The 19816-nt window shown below is 43.3% G+C and overlaps 1 protein-coding gene across 2 annotated transcripts in view; it reads right to left on the reverse strand.

Moving 5' to 3' along the window:
• Positions 1-19816, reverse strand: part of CACNA1I (calcium voltage-gated channel subunit alpha1 I) — a 3871666-nt gene that overhangs the window by 2784381 nt on the left and 1067469 nt on the right. For both annotated transcript variants that reach the window (XM_073592660.1, XM_073592661.1), the window contains one exon: positions 7290-7675. In XM_073592660.1, the coding sequence (XP_073448761.1) occupies positions 7290-7675 (386 nt within the window). The remainder of the gene's footprint in view (positions 1-7289; positions 7676-19816) is intronic.

Genomic DNA, 19816 nt, shown 5'->3' on the forward strand with positions numbered 1-19816 from the left:
CCCTACACCGAAAAAAACAGCGTGGGGGTCTCCCCCAAAATCCATACCAGACCCTTATCCGAGCATGCAGCCCAGCCGGTCAGGAAAAAGAGTGGGGGACAAGCGAGCGCCCCCCCATCCTGAACCATAACATGCCGCATGCCCTCAACATGGGGGGTGGGTGTTTTGGGGAAGTGGGCCCCCTGCAGCCCCCCCACCCCAAAGCACCTTGTCCCCCTGTTGATGAGGACAAGGGCCTCTTCCTGACAACCCTGGCCGTTGGTTGTCAGGGTCTGCGGGCGGGGGGCTTATCTGAATCTGGGAGCCCCCTTTAATAAGGGGGCCCCCAGATCCCAGCCCCCCACCCTATGTGTATACATCGTACCCCTACCCATTCACCTGGGGGAAAAAAGTGTCAATAAAAAAAACAGACTACACAGGTTTTTAAAGTAATTTATTAGGCAGCTCCGGGGGTCTTCCTCCAACTTTGGGGGTCTCTTCCGACTTCTCTGCTCTCTCCGGCCTCTTCTCCGCTCCCTCCAGCCTCTTCTCCCGCTCTCCGGCCTCTTCTCTCGGTGTCTGGCCTCTTCTCCCGCTCTCCGGCCTCTTCTCTCGGTGTCCGGCCTCTTCTCCCGGTGTCCGGTTCTTATCCCGCTCTCCGGTTCTTCTGCCGGGCTCCTCCGCTATCTTCTGCTCTTTTGCCGCTCTCTCGCTAGCGTTGGCCCGGTCTTCTCCATTGTCTTGTTCCCTCTTCTTTTCTTCCAATGTTGACATGACGCTCTCTCCCGCTGTAATGCCGTGTGCGCGGTGTGCAACAACTTATATAGGCATGGGGCGGGGTCACCGGGTGATGTCACCTGGTGACCCCGCCCCTTATGACGTCACAGCCCCATCATGCCCCAGGACTGTGACGTCATAAGGGGCGGGGAAGAGGGAACAAGACGATGGAGAAGACCAGGCCAACACTAGCAAGAGTTGGCAAAAGAGCAGAAGATAGCGGAGAAGCCCGGAAGAAGAACCGGAGAGCAGGAGAAGAACCAGACATCGGGAGAAGAACCAGACACCGGGAAAAAAGGCTGGAGAGCCGGAGAAGAGGCCGGAGAGCCGGAGAAGAGGCCGGAGAGAGCGGAGAAGAGGCCGGAGAGAGCGAAGAAGTCAGAAGAGACCCCCGAAGCCGGAAGAAGACCCCCGGAGCTGCCTAATAAATTACTTTAAAAACCTGTGTAGTGTGCTTTTTTATTGACTTTTTTTCCCCCAGGTGAATGGGTAGGGGTACGATGTACCCCATACTCATTCACATAGGGTGGGGGGCCGGGATCTGGGGGCACCCTTATTAAAGGGGGCTCCCGGATTCCAATAAGCCCCCCCCGCCTGCAGACCCTGACAACCAACGGCCAGGGTTGTCAGGAAGAGGCCCTTTTCCTCATCAACATGGGGACAAGGTGCTTTGGGGTGGGGAGGCCGCAGGGCACCCCCCTTCCCCAAACCACCCACCCCCATGTTGAGGGCATGCAGCCTGGTACAGTTCAGGAGGGGGGCGCTCACTCGTCCCCACCCCCTTTCCTGACCGGCCAGGCTGCATGCTCGGATAAGGGTCTGGTATGGATTTTGGGGGGACCCCCAAGCCGTTTTTTTGGCATAGGGGGTTCCCCTTAAAATCCATACCAGACCTAAGAGCCTGGCATGATCTTGGAGGGGAACCCATACCGTTTTTTTATTTAAAATTTGGAGTTACCCCTCATGATTCATACCAAAAACATGTCAGTATTGCTTGTCGCTCATTGGGAAAGGAAAAAACACATTTTTCCTTTCCTGATGAGCGAGCCAGCTTGGTGCTGACATATCACGGTCACTCTTCCTGGGTAAATTCTTTTCTTTGTCCTGTAAAGTTGCTTCACGATAGATGAGGATTCAACTTGGAGGTGACTTCCATTGAATTCTATGGGTACAGGTCGCCTAGAAGTTGCCTTGAAGTAGTACAGGAACCTTTTCTGAAGTCGGAGCAACTTCAGTAGTGTACATTAAGACGGCTCTCATTGACTATAATGTAATTCCCAATGTCAAATGACTTGGGGCAACTTGAGGGCTGACAAGTCAGATCCCAAGTCGCGGCAGTGTGAACCGACACTAACAAGTCACATGACACTGGGAGGGAAAATGGCTAATTGGGCCCAATTTGGACATTTTCACTTAGGGGTGTACTCACTTTTTTTTGCCAGTGGTTTAGACATTAATGGCTGTGTGTTAAGTTATTTTGAGGGGACAGCAAATTTACACTGCTATACAAGCTGTACACTCACTACTTTACATTGTAGCAAAGTGTCATTTCTTCAGTGTTGTCACATGAAAAGATATAATAAAATATTTACAAAAATGTGAGGGGTGTACTCACTTTTGTGAGATATTGTATATGTATGGGGTAAGGCTGGTGATCCTAATGATAGATGGGATTGAATTCTGGTCACAAATGAGTTCTTTTGCATGTAAGTAACAGTTCATAGCACCCAGCCAAAGATAGCATATCTGTCAAGCAACACAACTGAAGTTCCAGGAACCAAGATACTGTATATGGCACTGGCGACTGGTGGCTTTTTTGTTTGGGGGGGCGGCAATCAACCACTCCCCCCCGCAGCGTCTCAAACCCCCCCATGCTGATTTCCTGATTCCACCGGCACTTACCCGATCGGCAGGCACATCAGGGATGATCAGGCAGGGGGACAGGCTGCTGCAGGCATCTTGCAGCGTCTTTCGCATCCTCTTCCCTTCTGAGATCACATCGGCTTCTGCCATGCATCTCCTCCCCTCCTCCTAGGTGTCCAATAAGATTACCTAACCTTTCAGCCAATCGGGAAACGAGCAACAGACCCGTGCTTCCTGATTGGTGGAGAGGCGATTCAGTGTTAGAAAAGCAAATATTCATTTGTTTTTCTAACACATCTGAGTGGACTCCGAGCGAAATGCTCTACACTCCGAGTCCACCCTATTTTGAAGCCTATTAGAGCCTATGGCTCTAATCAGCTCTAATCAGGTGCTTAAAAAAAAACACCCCCCGCTGTTGTAATTCAGGCGCCCGGCGTCCGAAAAGGGGTCGGATGCCGAAATAGGGGGTGGCATTGGCGGCCATGAATAGATTCATGCAATGCATGAATCTATCCATTAACCATATAAGGGGGTGGTGAGGATAGAGGGGGTGGTGCCCGTGCACCCTTAATGCAATATATGGTATATGGTGAATTTTTTGAGCAAATGCTCAGTTAGTTTGTGAATCAAGGTATGATGTGGTCTAGAGGAGGATCAGTTTTCACTGATTGTGTACAGTTATGTCAGCTTCATAAGTAGGGATGAGCTTCGAGTTCGAGTTGAACTCATGTTCGACTCGAACATTGGCTGTTCGCAAGTTCACCGAACAGCGAACAATTTGGGGTGTTCGCGGCAAATTCGAATGCTGCGGAACACCCTTTAAAAGTCTATGGGAGAAATCAAAAGTGCTAATTTTAAAGGCTTATATGCAAGTTATTGTCATAAAAAGTGTTTGGGGACCTGGGTCCTGCCCCAGGGGACATGGATCAATGCAAAAAAAAGTTTTAAAAACGGCTGTTTTTTCAGGAGCAGTGATTTTAATAATGCTTAAAGTCAAACAATAAAAGTATAATATACCTTTAAATTTCATAGCTGGGGGGTGTCTATAGTATGCCTATAAAGGGGCGCATGTTTCCCGTGTTTAGAACAGTCTGACAGCAAAATGACATTTCAAAGGAAAAAAAGTAATTTAAAACTACTCATGGCTATTGCATTGGTGCGAACCGAACAGGGGGGTGTTCGGCTCATCCCTATTCATAAGTATATACAGTAGGTATATAGCCACAGCAATAATGAATCAGCCAAAAGATGTGTGAACATGGATATCACCTCCCTCACACACCAATCATGTTTCAGGCTGTACAAAGTGAGTATATTCCATCACCAACTTGGAAATGAATCCTCAATGTCTTAAATGTCCGTGTGTGTCACAGAGACTAGATTGTCATGGAATGGTCCATGGGGTGCATGCATGCATGTTTTACTTATCAGTCCAGACGTCTCTGAAGATATAAGACCAGAATTGTCATTTGAGGGAGATTCCTGCTTGGATGTTGAAGTCCCAAATCACAGAGATGGGATCACTAATGCCCCAGAAGAGAGGGTGGGTGTGGAATGTGAAATTAAAGGCCCTATGTGCTTTGTCTCTGCTAGCATTAATAAGTTAATGACAACAGTGTCCTCTCACCAGTCCCAGCAATAGGGATCTTATTGTTCAGATGTCAGCTCACTTCTGGGCCTGCCTGGAGTGACTCTAGTCCTCAGCACAGGCTTGTAGCAGGTTGATATGCACACAGGAGCAGCGATGTGCACTCCTCGGTCTCCTCACAAATAGGAAATTTCTCGCTATTCAGCCTGTGAAAATACATCTCTCTCTCTCTCTCTCTCTCTCTCTCTCTCTCTCTCTATACTCAGCTCTCATTGGGAATTGTAGTCCAATTGTCCTTAGACTGCCCTAGTTAAGTTTCTTTCCTAAACATCATCTCCCATGATTCAGTGCTGCCAACCTCTTGAGCTCCTTCTGCTTGTCAGCTCCCCTGGTGGATTAAGGTAGTATTAACCCATTCAGCTCAAGTCCATTGGGAAAACAGAGAGCACTGCAGTGCCAAATCACTCTCTGTTTCTAGCCAAGCACATGGCTACATTTAGGCAGAAAGAGTGTGTACTTTGGATTTTGGAAAGCAGTAAGAAACAATAGCACATAAAAACAATCATTAATTTGCATCCCATAACTTTAATGCCGCGTACACACGAGCGGAATGTCCAACAGAAAAGGTCCGACATAATCTTTTCATTGAATATTCCCATTGTGTGTACGCCTCATCTGACTTTTTTTTCCGAAAATTCTGACAGACCTAGAAATAGAAGATGTTTTAAATATTTCCAATGGAACCGATTCCTATCGGGAAAACCACTCGTCTGTATGCTGTTCCGATGGACCAAAAACGACGCATGCTCTGAAGCAAGTACGAGACGGAAGCTATTGGCTACTGGCTATTGAACTTCCTTTTTCTAGTCCCGTCATGCGTGTTGTACATCACCTCATTCTGGACGGTCGAACTTTGGTGTGACCGCGTGTATGCAAGACCGCTTGAGCGGAATTCTGTCAGAGTTCCGTCGGAGAAACCTTCAGAGTTTATTCCGACGGCAAAACCGGTCGTGTGTACATGGCATAACACTTACACATACACCATAAGGCCCCTGTGCCTCCTGGTAAAATATCTGTCTATGCAGTTTGCCATGTCCATTTCTAGTACAATAACTACACTGCTTTTTAAATGGAATCAAGGCCAAATACTGTGGATTTTGGAAAGCAGCGAGAAACAAAAGGGCATAAAAACCATCATTAATTTGCATCTCATCATTTTAACTAAACTAAACTGTTACAATCTGCTTTTTTATAAACTGATTATTAATATGGAGATCTTGGTGGTAGTAGCAAATATTTAAACAAGAACTTTAAAGGCCAAAGTGGAGAAGGGTTCCATGTGAACACCAGTTGAACATGGGTCAGTTGGTCTTGAGTTAACATTCTACGAGGAAGTGAGCTGCTATCTAGATAGGGAGAGACCTGTGGATGTGATGTATCTGGATTTTGCAAAAGCATTAGATACAGTTCCCCACAAACGCTTAATTTACAAGCTGAGGTCTGCAGGCATGGACCATAAGGTCTGTTGTTGGATAGAAAACTGGTTACAGGAGCGTGACCAAAGGGTAATGATAAATAACGTGTACTCAGACTGGTCGGGAGTAGTAAGTGGGGTACCCCAGGGCTCTGTTTTAGGACCAATTGTGTTTTATTTATTGATAAATGATATAGGGGATGGGATAAACAGCTCAATCTCAGTTTTTGCGGACAACACAAAAATAAGTAGTGCAATAACTTCACATCAGGATATAGAAATTTTACGGAAAGAACTGAACAAAATAATGGGGTGGGCAACTACATGGCAAATGAGGTTTAGTGTAGCGAAATGTAATGTCATGCACTTGGGGCTAAAAACATAAACGCAAACTACTCACTAGGGGGAGAACATCTGGGAAAATCAAGGATGGAGAAAGATCTGTGGGCCTAGTAGATAACAAACTGAGCCATAGCATGCAATGTCAAGCTGCAGCTACCAAAGGCGGCAGAATATTACAATGCATAAAAAAGGGGATATACTCCTGAGATAAAACTATAATCCTGCCACTTTATAAAACTCTGGTTAGGCCACATCTGGAGTATTCCCTCCAGATCTAGTCACCACTCCTAAGAAGAGATGTGCTGAAGCTGGAGAGAGTCCAGAGAAGGGCAACAAAATTAATAAGGGGACTGGAGGATTTTAATTATAAGGAATGACTACAGGAACTAAACTTATTCTCGCTGGAGAAGCGACGCTTGAGAGGGGACATGATAGCAATTTACAAATATCTCAATGGTGTGAAAGGACACGGGGCCACACAATGAGATTAGAGGAGAAGCACTTTAACCTTAAACTGTGCAGGGGGTTTTTCACTGTCAGGGCGATAAGGATGTGGAACTCTCTTCCACAATTGGTGGTTTCAACGAGGAGTATTGATATTTTTAAAAGACTATTGGACGTGCATCAAGAACACAACATACAGGGATATGGGAAACAATTACCGACACTGACACACGTACACCTACACAGGTTGAACTGGATGGACTATTGTCTTTATTCAACTTACTTACTATGTAACTATGTAATATAGCTTAGTGTACATCATTGTCATTTGCATTACTTATTGCCAATAAATAAACAAAAAAATAACACTAGTAAAAAACAACCACAAAGCAAGAACATAACAATAACAATAGCATAACAATAGCATAGTTTTTTAAAGCGATATTAAACCAAAAAAAAAATAACTAAAATTTAACCTATTGCAGCTTAAATGTGTTGGCTACATTCATTTTCTTTTTTAGGCTTTTTTACATTATTTTCACCTTATGATTTAACCAGTAACTTAATTCATGTCTCAGATGGTTCCGTTCTGGATGGAGAAACAATGAAGACCATAATAAACACCCCTGATGGTAGTAAATGGTTTGTGTCAGCCCCCTAACTGCCACTTTTGCTGGACAGTTTGGTCTGTTAATGGTAGTTGAAAAATAACAGACCACATCTAAGAATTGGTAAGCTGCAATATAATACAATTCTTTATTTTGGGTTACCACTTTATACCACTTTAAGTTGGCAAAAGAAGACAGTAAATACTTGACTTACCTGTTCGTGGTGCTCAATGCCCATGCTGATTGTATTCACAAGAATAGCTATCATGATTCCCCGGTTGAAGTATTTGCTATCGACTATGCCCCTGAGTTTTACACGAATTTCTACACAAAGCCGTTCACAAAAGCCTTCTTCGTTATCTTCCTCTCCATCTTTGTCAAGTTCTGATGTGCTTCCACAACTCCCTGTTTCACTGTTTTGCCCTTGTGTCCCTTCTACACTGGACCTGTTGCTGTCTGGAGTAGATAATTTCCGTCCATCGTCCCATTTAGCTTTGGTACATTGAGGACAGTTTAAAAGATCAGAGGTAAGTGTGATCGCTATAGGCTGTACAAGTGCATGAGGAGCATATTCCAACTGGCTGTGCGTCTGACATACCCCTAGGAAAACAAAAGAGAAGACCATATTTATAGGTAGCCTAAAGGTTAATCCACCCAAACACTGATATTTGATATTTTGAATGACAACTGAGAAATAAAATGCAGGTTTTTTCGATCTCTTGGTAAATTAATCTGGAAAAAACTCCCTGCTGTTGTTGCTGTTGTAAATCTGTCCCTGTTTAAAGTGATTGTAAAGGTAGGTTTTTCACCTTAATGCATTTTTTGCATTAAGGTAAAAAAAAACCTTCTGTGCATAGCTACCCCTCCTCCCCCATTCCCGGGCCCCCCTTTTCCTTACCTGAGCCTGGTCTCGATCCAGCACTTTGCCTGAGAGCAATGGCTTGCTCTGCTCTCTCCCTCCTCAAACGACAGGGTGATAGCAGTGGGAGCCATCAACTTCTGATGCTGTCAATAAAGTCCTGTGAGGAGGCAGTGGGGGTGGGACTGACCCACACTCTCTGTGTCATTAGAAGCAGACAGTGCAAATTGGGATTGAGCCACAATAGGAAGTAGCTTCCTATGGTGGTAAACTGAGAAGAGCAGGATCGCCGGCAGAGGACCCGAGAAGAAGAGGATCAGGGCTACTACTGTGTGAAGCCATTGCACATAACAGGTAAGTATAGCATGTTTGTTAGTAAAAAAATTGTTAGGTTTACAATCACGTTAGGTTAAAATGATGCAAAGAAAAGCAATGTTGCATTGTTGCATTCTCAAGGATTTAAAGTATATGAAGAATTTAACAGCATGAGTCCACCCATACACATAGATCAGGCTACCCAAGACTTTCCAGCAGTGAGTGACAAGAGCTGTAACTTAATTGGACATCCATTGCAATGTTAATTTTACATATATGCTGCCTATATTCTACATGGAAAACATGCAGCCCTGGAACATCACATCTTCCTTCCTGCCTAGACAATAGATGGATAACTGTCAAGTAGGAAAGACATGATAAAATAAGCCTTTCTGCAGATAATCTGTATGGTTATGACCAATAGGAAACTCCCTGTATTGGTAACATCAGGTGTGAGTACATCCAGTGCACATTACTTATTGCTGGATCCCCATGAGATCATAACAATCCTGTTGTATTTTTATCATTTTATCATGTCAGGCTATACACAAGAATGTAGTAGAAGTTTACAGAAACATTTAAATAGGCGTTAGAACAACATTTAATGGAATTATTTTTTCCTGCCAAGGGATTTGTAATTTTGGACAGCCAGTCCTAAGAGTTATGCTGCCATGACAGATAGCAAAGCTTAGTGGGGGACCTTATTTTTCTCTACTGGCGAAGCAATACAGCATGGACATCTTTCTGCCCCAATAGGTTATCAGACAATAAAAGAGCAGGTGCAAACTGAGTTATTCTTTTTGCCATCTTCTCCTATAAGCTAGAGATGAGCTCATTATCAACAAAAGTTACTTATTTATGACAGCTTCCTTGCTGTCAATGGTTGCTGAATGCAGTGGGTTCCAGCACTTGAGGTATCCTTAGCAACCAGTGACATCATCCAGCACCATTTATTTACTGTCCATGTATCCCAAGCCATGTAAACAAATGGGCAGGTTAGCACAACATCACTGACCAAATATGGCCACAGGACGTCACACAAGAGAGCATTGCCCTTTGTTTAATTTTAGAAGCAGGGCCCAAGAGATGTAATTCGTTGGGAGTTAGTGACAGCATTAGATGTATCCATCAGTCAGTGGGATATTTTTCTTTCTGCATGTGTTGGGTATTGTTCATCATGATTTGCTATTCCAGACTTTGGGCATGCTAAACACACCCAAAAAAAGTCATCATTGTACACAGGATGCGTGTAGCACATCCAGCACATCTCTGCCCTGCTGCTGGGACACCCCCCCCCCCTTCCTCCCAGTATACAGCAATTGTTGTCTTTGATTATTCAAAGACAGAATTGCTGTGTCCTGGCAGCTGCAGCTGTCAAAAAAGCAGTCTGAATCAGTGTTTATAAACAACAGACACCAATATAGAAAGATACAACGTAACACTGTTACTTTTATATAATTTTGTTCATTCACCTTCAGATTAAAGGGATGAATTTTGATCTGCAGGTGATGTCAGGTAAAGCAACCTGACAAATAGAAAAAAGTTTTTTTTTTGTTGTTTTTTTTTGTTTAACCCCTCATTAACCCTTAGTTTACTCTAATTAGCCCCTAAATAACTCCTTATTCTCCTTCTCTATTTAATTATTCTTTTCCTGCTGCTTTGTTTTAGTTTCAATTTTATTAAACATTAATGTTTAAATTTTTTTGTTTTTGTTTTGTTTGTTAATATTTTTACACATTCAACATACAGTGTATGTTAAAATATTGCAAAATAAAAAAAAAAAGTTCATTTCATTTATAAATAATATTGCAATGCTTGGTACCAGAATCACAATTGTAGTGCCATTTTAAACAGGACAAATCACAGAAGAAAATGTGCACTTTATCTGCAGTAACATTATTTATTTTTAAAATAAAACTGTTAAAAAAAAAAAATGTGTGTTTTGTTTAGGTTTGTTGTTTTTTATTGTATAAGGGTTGTATATATAAAATCATTATTGCAAGACATCATCATGAAAAGAAAGCATTGTTTGTCCTTAAAAAACAATCTATGATCTATGTATTACCTTGTTGTCTTGATGACAAAAATATCGCTGAATAAACAGCTCCATAGCAGACATTTAAAAGTTGCTCTGGTCCATAGGGGGTGAATAGGTGTGAGAGGCAAAGTAGGTAATGTGGATCTGCAGAGCTGACATCATTGATGATGGACCCCAGTGACAGAACTACCAGGGTCACAAAGTGCCCTGGCATTCTGCCACCATCAAGGGGGGCCAAGACAGCAGGAAAGGGTCCTGCTGCTAAATTAGAGGGTCTCTGGATCAGTGGAGGCTCTCTCGGTGATCGCCAAGTAGGATTGCTGAGAGCAGAGTGTGCAGCACATTTAACCTTTGCAGAGCACCTCCGTGCAGAGCCCTCTTTCTTTCCCCGATCTGCCCCCAGTGTGGGCACAGCGCCCTCCAACATCAGCCAGCTCCCCTCCCAGCTCCTCCTTCCCAAGACACAAGCTTGAAGTTCTCAATGGTGAGCAGACTCTGCCCTCTTATGCCTGCTCTGGAGGACCCATTGATGCCAGCTACAGTGCCCGGAGAGTGCATGTATGTGGGGCATGGGTCAGCAGTGTTTGGGGCCCCTGAGATGTGGGGGGGGCAGGATCAGCTCTCTGCACATCCTCCCAAACTTCCCTCCTGCCTCTGCCAGCTGATCTCTGGAGTTTCTGCCCAGCCAGCTGCCCCTCCCCCTATCTCCCCCAACACCTGGGTGCCTCTTCCAGGGCTGCCTATATTGTTGCCTCTTCATCTGCCCCACCTATTCCAATATATCCTCCTCATCTCATCCCTCTGCTGCCCCTGCCCATACCCCCTCTCTGACTGACACCCCAGTTCAGACCCCCCCCCCTCATTCCTGCACCTCATCCCAACCTTTGTCATCTCTTGTGAAATTCAGTGGCTGCATTGTGCCATGTTTGGGGTCACACAGAACAAAGCGCCTTGCTGGGCACTGTGGGAAGTGACCGGTGGAGGTGAACCCTGTGTGTGTGATTGGTGGAAGTGAGTTCTGTGTGTGCGATCGGTGGAAGTGAGACAGTGGCAGAGCTACCAGGTTGCACAGGTTATAGTTGCGACCGGGCCCTGGTGTTCCACTACCATGAGGGGGCCAAGACAGCAGGAAAGGGTCCCACTGTGGGTTTAAAGGGCCACGGGGTTATCAATGGGAAGGGGCCTGGGACCGACGGAATAGGCCTCGGGACCAGTGGGTTATGAGGGCCCTTCACGGTTTCTGGCCCTGCAGGTTCTAGTTATGCCTCTGATGGACCCCTTATTTTTAAAGGCTGCTTCCAGGTTCCGACAAGCCCCCCAACCACAGACATCCATAACCACCTTACCAGGTTTGTGGGGAAGTGACCCTAGCTCTCATCAACATGTGAACAAGGTACTTTACCAGCCAGGGAGTTTCCCCTTGGCAAGGTACCCCCCATGTTGAGGGCATGTTGCCTGGTACGGCTTAGGAGGGGGAGGCGTACACTCCCCCTTTTTCCTGGCATGCCAGGCTGCATGCTCAGATAAGCGCCTGGAATGAGAACCTACAGCTTTTTTTTTGTTTTTTTAGGGGATATTTTTCTAACAAGCAATATTCCAGTGTGCACCAGATATAGTGTACAGAACAGTAGCTACATGACACCTGAAAAGAGGAGGAAACATAAAAGCAGAGTGGTGGAGAGTGCTATTGAAAGCCTCTAAAGGGGAAAAGGCTCACTGGGACCTTTATAATTTATAGATCATACCTCAAAGGTAAGAGAACATCTGGGGTAAAGAGTACCCACTTGATGAAGGACAGAGGTTTGGGAGTAGATCACAGTGAATTTTGAATATTTAGTTATAAATAATATGGATTGTTTATAAGAACAAAGCAGAGCAGAGATCCACAGCTCAGGTGGGAGAATCTGTCCACATGACAACTATTAGCCGTGCACTCCACAAATCTGGCCTTTATGGAAGAGTGGCAAGAAGAAAGCCTAATGCCCCGTACACGCGGTCGGACTTGCCAATGGGATAACCTCCATCGGCATTTCCGACTGAAAGATTTAGAACATGTTCTCTATCTAAGTCCATCAGAAATTCCAACAGAAAAAGTCCGATGGGGCATACACACGGTCATAATATCCAACCAAAAGCTCCCATCAGACTTTTTCTGTTGCAAATTCCGACCGTGTGTACACGGCATAAGACCAAAATTGAACTTTTTGGCCTAAAAGCAAAATGCTATGTGTGGTGGAAAACTAACACTGCACATCACTCTGAACACACTATCCCCACCGTGAAACATGTTGGTGGCGGCATCATGTTGTGGGGATGCTTTTCCTCAGCAGGGACAGGGAAGCTGGTCAGAGTTGATGAGAAGATGGATGGAGCCAAATACAGGGCATTCTTAGAAGGAAATCTGTTAGGGTCTAACTTGACACCCTAACATAGGTTCACCTTCCAGTAGGACAACAACCCTAAACATACAGCTAGAGCTGCAATGGAATGGTTTAGATCAAAGCATATTCATGTGTTAGAATGGCCCAGTCAAAGTACAGACCTAAATCCAATTGAGAATCTGTGGCAAGACTTGAAAATTGCTGTTCAGATGCTTTCCATCCAATCTGACAAAGCTTGAGCTATTTTGCTAAGAAGAATGGGCAAAAATTTCACTCTCTAGATGTGCAAAGCTGGTAGGGACATACCCAAAAAGACTTGCAGCTGTAATTGCAGGGAAAAGTGGTTCTGCAAAGTATTGACTCATTGGGGGATGAATACATATGCATGCCACGCTTTTCAGATATTTACAGTGTTTGTAAAAAAAAATTAAAACTTTATAATTTTCCTTCCACTTCACAATTATGTGCCACTTTGTGCTGGTCTATCACATAAAATGTATATAGATAAATTACTGCGCCGCCTGAAAGGATAAGCTGCCAACACAACAATAAGACTAATTGTAAAACGTACATGTGGATAAATGTGTAGCGCTGAAAGTGTTAATTATAACAACCTGGGAAAGGTTCCATGGAGGTATAAATAATCCTGAAACTTTGAATAAATCAGAATATGAGTGCGAACCTGTGCAAATTAAAGAAAGGCAATCTAAAGGGCCCAATAACATATAAGCAGTATTGAATCCATACAAAGAATAGTAACTAAAGTGCACATATAAGTGTGAAGTGTTGAAACACACAAGTGAGTATTATAAAATCCACATGAAAAATATCCAAATAAAAAAAAAACACTATCTATAAAGTGAAAAGTTCACAGAAATGAAAATAATCGTGTAGGTAGTACAATGTGATGAAATGATCAGTTCACAAAGTAAAAAATCACATATAATAACAATGTGATGATAAATCCATATGCAGGGGACGTCACAATGGAATCACAATGTGGTCTCAAGTGAGGTATCCATACTTTTTCTAATGTTGGTTATCAGAACATTCAATAAATTCAGCAACACCTGGGGTTGTGCCTCTACCTTCTAGGGGTAATGGGGATTCAGTACTCTTACCCTGAGTTGTGGATCCACACGCCAGACGCGGTGAATTGTACATGATGGGATGCAAACCAAAGTTGCAGGAGACAAACTTCACTGAAGACGCGCTCAGGCCCCTTTTCTGATAATCAGCAGGTGTAGGGATTAGAAATATTGCTCACCACACTCTCCAGGCAATGATGAAAATGGCAATCGTCAAAGATATAAAGAGAAAAAGAGATTCTACATGGCATAGATCAAAAATTGCAGGGTTTATATATAAAAAAAGTACTGACATCATGATAGATGCATACAATAAAAAGTGATCACATGGACATGTAAAAATGCGCAGAGGACAGAGCTTTAGCAAGCGTTAAAATCCAACACGTTTCGTCCGAACTGACTTCAACTGGGGCATATGCTTGCTAGCTGTCACTGCGCTATTTATAATAAAAATCTAGATACATAATTAGTTGATTGAACAGACCGCCCACAATCAAGCCAGCATGCTAGCTAGGTCCGGGTGTGAGCGGCCTGCATCTCACAACTTGTATGCACCAGCCAATGATGGGGATGATGCATATAATACGTCATACGCACACGAACGGTATGCGTCTCACACTTTGTTTTCAGTAGCCAATAACCATGCGCATGCCGTACACGTGACAAAAACCCAGCATGCTAAGCATGTCATACAGGTTAGCCGTGCGGCAGGCATCGTGTGTTTCATGCCTCGCTTCCGATGGCCAATCACAAAAGTTTGGCCAAGATGACGTGACATGCACATGACCTACTGCATTATTGGTCTGTCAATCAATATAATATACACAAGAAATCGCCAATCCTCAACATGATAGATATCACGTGACCCATGGTTGGCCTGCCAGGGGGGCGTGTGAAGCACCCTCATCGCAATAGGATGTACAGGTCAAACAGAGGTGTGCCCATCAGGATCATGATCCATCAAATTGGATTGAAGTCCAAGGGAACTCACGTCCGACAGTCATCTCCATGCTCAGTCTCAGCCGCTCCCGCAAAATAAGTAGGCCGGGTCAAAATAAATTCTAACAGGAAGTAATCAGTACCACAAAGGAACAAAATCTGTAAACAATGTCTTCAGGTATAGACAATGATCTAACAATTAAAGAATAATAAAATGCTTACAATGATTGTAAAGTAATAATGTAATGTGTATCATAATGTACACTCAAGTCCTAAAAAAGGAACAAGAGTGCAAATGTATATTAATTTGGAACCACAGAACATAAAATTGATGAAAAAATGAAAATAAATGAAATATTAAAAAATTATATTAGGCTTGATTTATAAAGGTATTAATGTCCCAATCTATATTCATCGCATGGGGCGAATAAGATTTTAATTGATGGATCCAGAATGTCTCAAGCCGTGAGACTCCTCTTAGACTAGATTCACCCCTCCAATGGGGGATGAATTTGTCTATGATCTGAAACTTAGTGCCTAGAGGGTTTTTATTGTGGTGGTGAAGATAGTGTCTAGGTACACTATGATTAATGCGACCCTTTTTAATACTCGCAATGTGTTCATTTACTCTTGTAGAAAAGGTCTGTATAGTTCGTCCCACGTACTGCTTCTTACAAGGGCAAGTGATTAAATATACAATGTAACGGGTAACGCATGTGGTGAAATGTTTCATTTGGTATTCTTGGAAAGTCTTGGTTGACACAAGAGTTCCTGATTTTCTTCGCCCGCAAGTGTTATGTAAAAAAACATTACACTTGCGGCACGGATAATAGCCCTTCAGGTTATGGAAAAAGGAGGGTTTGGCAGGGGGATCAATCACATTGAGTGCAATTTGTCCACCAAGGGGCAGGACTCCCCTATAAATGACACCAGCACGTTCAGGGAGTGCTGGGCCCAGCACTTGATCATTCTTTAAAATCTTCCAATGTTGATTGAAGATATCTTTTATTTGTTTGTGCTGTACTGAAAAAGATGTAGCAAAGGACCATCTCTATTTGGGGTCCTGGGCCCGCTTGGGTTGGTCTAACAGTAGTGTGTTCCTATCAAAGACACTTCATTAATCTCCTCATCAATCTTTGAAGAGTGATACCCCTTTTCTACAAATCTGGACTTGAGAACCATGGCCTGGTGGTTGAAGTCAGATAGGTCCATGCAATTACATCTAATACGCAGCAGTTGGCTGCATGGTACAGACTTCAGCCACGATTCATGATGGCAGCTATTGACCGGAATGTAGCAATTCTGGTCGGTAGGTTTAAAAAAAGTTTTAGTTATTAATTGGTGATTGACAATGGAGATTTCCAAGTCAAGAAAATGTATATTGGAAAAACTGGCTTCATAGGATAGTTTTATACCTCTATCATTACAATTCAATGTGGACCTGAACTCGCTTAAAGAATCCTCTGTGTGATAAACCTCTGTTGGGTTTTAGGAATGCTGTTACTCCTGGATAAACAGAACTCCACAGATGAAAGGCCAAGATTGTGTGGTATATATGTATACAAGGCAGTAACATCTGCAGTTACCAACAGCAGGTCATCACTATAATTGACTTGTTCTAAAAGTCCAATAGTGTCATTAGTGTCTTTAAGATATGAAGGGATAGATTTCACCAAAGGTTGTAAATGGAAATCCACAGACAACACCTATCCACACCTATAACAGATTCTCACCACTCAGAGGGGAATATCCACGGAAACTCATAATTCACACTATCAGTATATGGATAGAGAAGAAAACCATTATAACAGATCCCCTTTCAACTATAATCAAACCCACCTTGGACCCTCTTATACTGGGGGTTTTCCCAGGGAGGTAGCTGGTTACAAACGAGGCCCAGAACAAAACGAGGTTCCAGAGGGGGGTAGCGTGCCAGGAAAAAGAAACCGAGCGTAAAGGATAATGGTATTTTCAATTTAAGTCATGCCACATTCACAGATGCTGAACAATTGATTTTAGACAAAGGACTTAAGTTTGCTCCACCTAAAAAAATTAAACAAATTTGCTACCTTTATTGATGTGCAGAAATATATACACAAACTAAATATTCAAAGACACTTTGAATTCACAGATGCTGAACAATTGATGCTGAACAATTCACAGATGCTGAACAATTGATTTTAGACAAAGGACTTAAGTTTTCTCCACCTAAAAATTAAACAAATTTGCCACCTTTATTGATGTGCAGAAATATATACACAAACTAAATATTCAAAGACACTTCATTACCAACCCCATGAGATCATCCCTTCCGGATATAAGGGCGAGCACAGTCCATTCGGGCCTTTTGAATCCGTCCCCTTTTAATCCTCCACGTCCCACTGCACCCTCAATTCGGGTCTTTTGCAACTTGGTACTTAAAGACTTAGATCAATTACCCAAAAAGAAAGTATATCGTGATCCTAATATCAAGGCTGGTCTTAAACAACTTTGCAAATGAAAATACCTTACCATCCGTCCAGCCGATAAAGGAGGTGGTATCGTCATCGTTGATAAAAGTGACTACTACCTAGAGATGTCCAGAATTTTGAGTGATGTGGAAACTTATAGACCCCTATTTAAAGATCCCCACTTCAGACTATAAAAAGGTACTAGTCGATCTTATTGATAAAGGATCCCAGTTGGGGATCCTTGATAAAAAAAGAAAGAAGCTACCTGGTGCCCTTAGTTCCACGTATACCCATAATTATTACCTCCCAAAAGTCCATAAAGACGCCACGCATCCTCCGGGATGCCCTATAATAAGTGGAATCGATTCTGTGACCTCCTGTATAGGGCGCTATATTGACTTCCATTTACAACCTTTGGTGAAATCCATCTCTTCATATCTTAAAAACACTAATGACACTATTGGACTTTTAGAACAAGTCAATTATAGTGATGACCTGCTGTTGGTAACTGCAGATGTTACTGCCTTGTATACGTGTATACCACACGATCTTGTATTTCACCTGTGAAGTTCTATTTATCCAGGAGTAACAACATTCCTAGAGCCCAACAGAGGTTTATCATGAAGTTACTTTGTTTTGCAACAAAACATAACTATTTTTGGTTCAACAATAACTTTTATTTGCAGCAGAAAGGTGTTGCTATGTGGGCTAAATTCGCCCCCAGTCTAGCCAACCTTTTTATGGCACATTGGGAGGAGGATGTCGTCTATGCCCTTGATAGACCAGAATTGGTCCTTTGGGCTCGGTACATAGATGACATTCTCCTCTTGTGTAAAGGGGATAGGGACTCTTTAAGTGAGTTCATGTCCACCTTGAATTGTAATGATAGAGTGTCAGGGCTGGGCTCAGCCCTTCCTTGCCAGCTCCTTTCTCTCCGCAGTGACTCAGCTGTTGATGATCTGCTCATCAGTCCTGCCTACTTAAAGCCGTCCAGCTCACTTCATCTCTGCCTTCTCCTTTGGTCACATCTCAAAGACTTTCTCCTGCATTCCTGTTGAAGATTTGCTCGGCTGACGTCCCTTCTGACTCCTGATCCTGCTTGCTGTATTACTACGTTGATCTCTGGCTCTCTGACATTGGCATTGGCTGACTACCCAATCTGTTTACTGAACTCTGGCTATGTATTGACTAAGCTTACTCTGTTTACCCTTTTATTATTATTAAACTAGTGTGATTAACTGTACTTCTGTCTCGGCCTGATTCATGGTTTCTGACATAGAGGTATCAAACTATCCTATGAAGCCAGTTTTTGAAACATACATTTTCTTGACTTGGAAATCTCCATTGTCAATCACCAATTAATAACTAAAACTTTTTTTAAACCTACCGACCGGCATGGCTACATTCCGGTCGATAGCTGCCATCACAAATCATGGTTGAAGTCGGTACCACACAGCCAACTGCTGCATATTAGATGTAATTGCACAGACCTATCTGATTTCAACCACCAGGCCATGATTCCCAAGTCCAGATTTGTAGAAAAGGGGTATCACCCTTCAAAGATTGATGAGGAGATTAATAAAGTGTCTTTGATTGATAGTAACACACTACTGTTAGACCAACCCAAGCGGGCCCAGGACCCCAAATATAGATGGTCCTTTGCTACATCTTTTTCAGTACAGCACAAACAAATAAAAGATATCTTCAATCGACATTGGAAGATTTTAAAGAATTATCAAGTGCTGGGCCCAGCACTCCCTGAACGTGCGGGTGTCATTTATAGGGCGTCCTGCCCCTTGGTGGACAAATTGCACCCAGTGTGATTGATCCCCCTACCAAACTCTCCTTTTTTCATAACCTGAAGAGCTATTATCCGTATCGCAAGTGTAATGTTTGTTTACATAACACTTGGTACTGATTACTTCCTGTTAGAATTTATTTTGACCCGGCCTACTTATTTTGTGGGAGGGGCTGAGCATGGAGATGACTGGCAGACTTGAGTTCCCTTGGACTTCGATCCAATTTGATGGATCATGATCCTGATGGGCACAACTCTGTTTGACTTGTACTTCCTATTGCTACGAGGGTGCTTGACACGCCCTCCCTGGCAGGCCAACCATGGGTCACGTAATATCATTGAGGATTGGCAATTTCTTATTTATATTGACAGACCGATAATGCAGTAAGTCATGTGCATGTCACGTCATCTCGGCCAAACTTTCGTGATTGGCCATCGGAAGCGAGGCATGGAACACATGCTGCCTGCCGCATGGCTAACCCGTATGACGTGCTCAGCACGCTGGGTTTTTGTCACGTGTACGGCATGTGCACGGTTATTGGCTACTGAAAACGAAGTGTGACACGTATACCTTTCGTGTGCGCATGACGTGTTATACGCATCATCCCCATCATTGGCTGGTGCTTACGAGTCGTGAGACACACGCCGCCCACACCCGGACATAGTTAGCATGCTGGCTTGGTTGTGGTCGGTCTGTTCAATCAACTAATTATGTATCTAGTTATTATTATAAATAGTGCAGTGACAGCCAGCAAGCATATGCCCCTGTTGAAGTTTGTTCGGGTTTTAACGCTTGCTAAAGCTGTCTACTGTGCATTTTTACATGTCCATGTGATCACTTTTTATTGTACGCATCAGTCATGATGTCAGTAC

Source organism: Aquarana catesbeiana, linkage group LG07 (assembly GCF_042186555.1).
Source record: "Aquarana catesbeiana isolate 2022-GZ linkage group LG07, ASM4218655v1, whole genome shotgun sequence".
In the NCBI taxonomy this organism is placed as follows: Eukaryota; Metazoa; Chordata; class Amphibia; order Anura; family Ranidae; genus Aquarana; species Aquarana catesbeiana.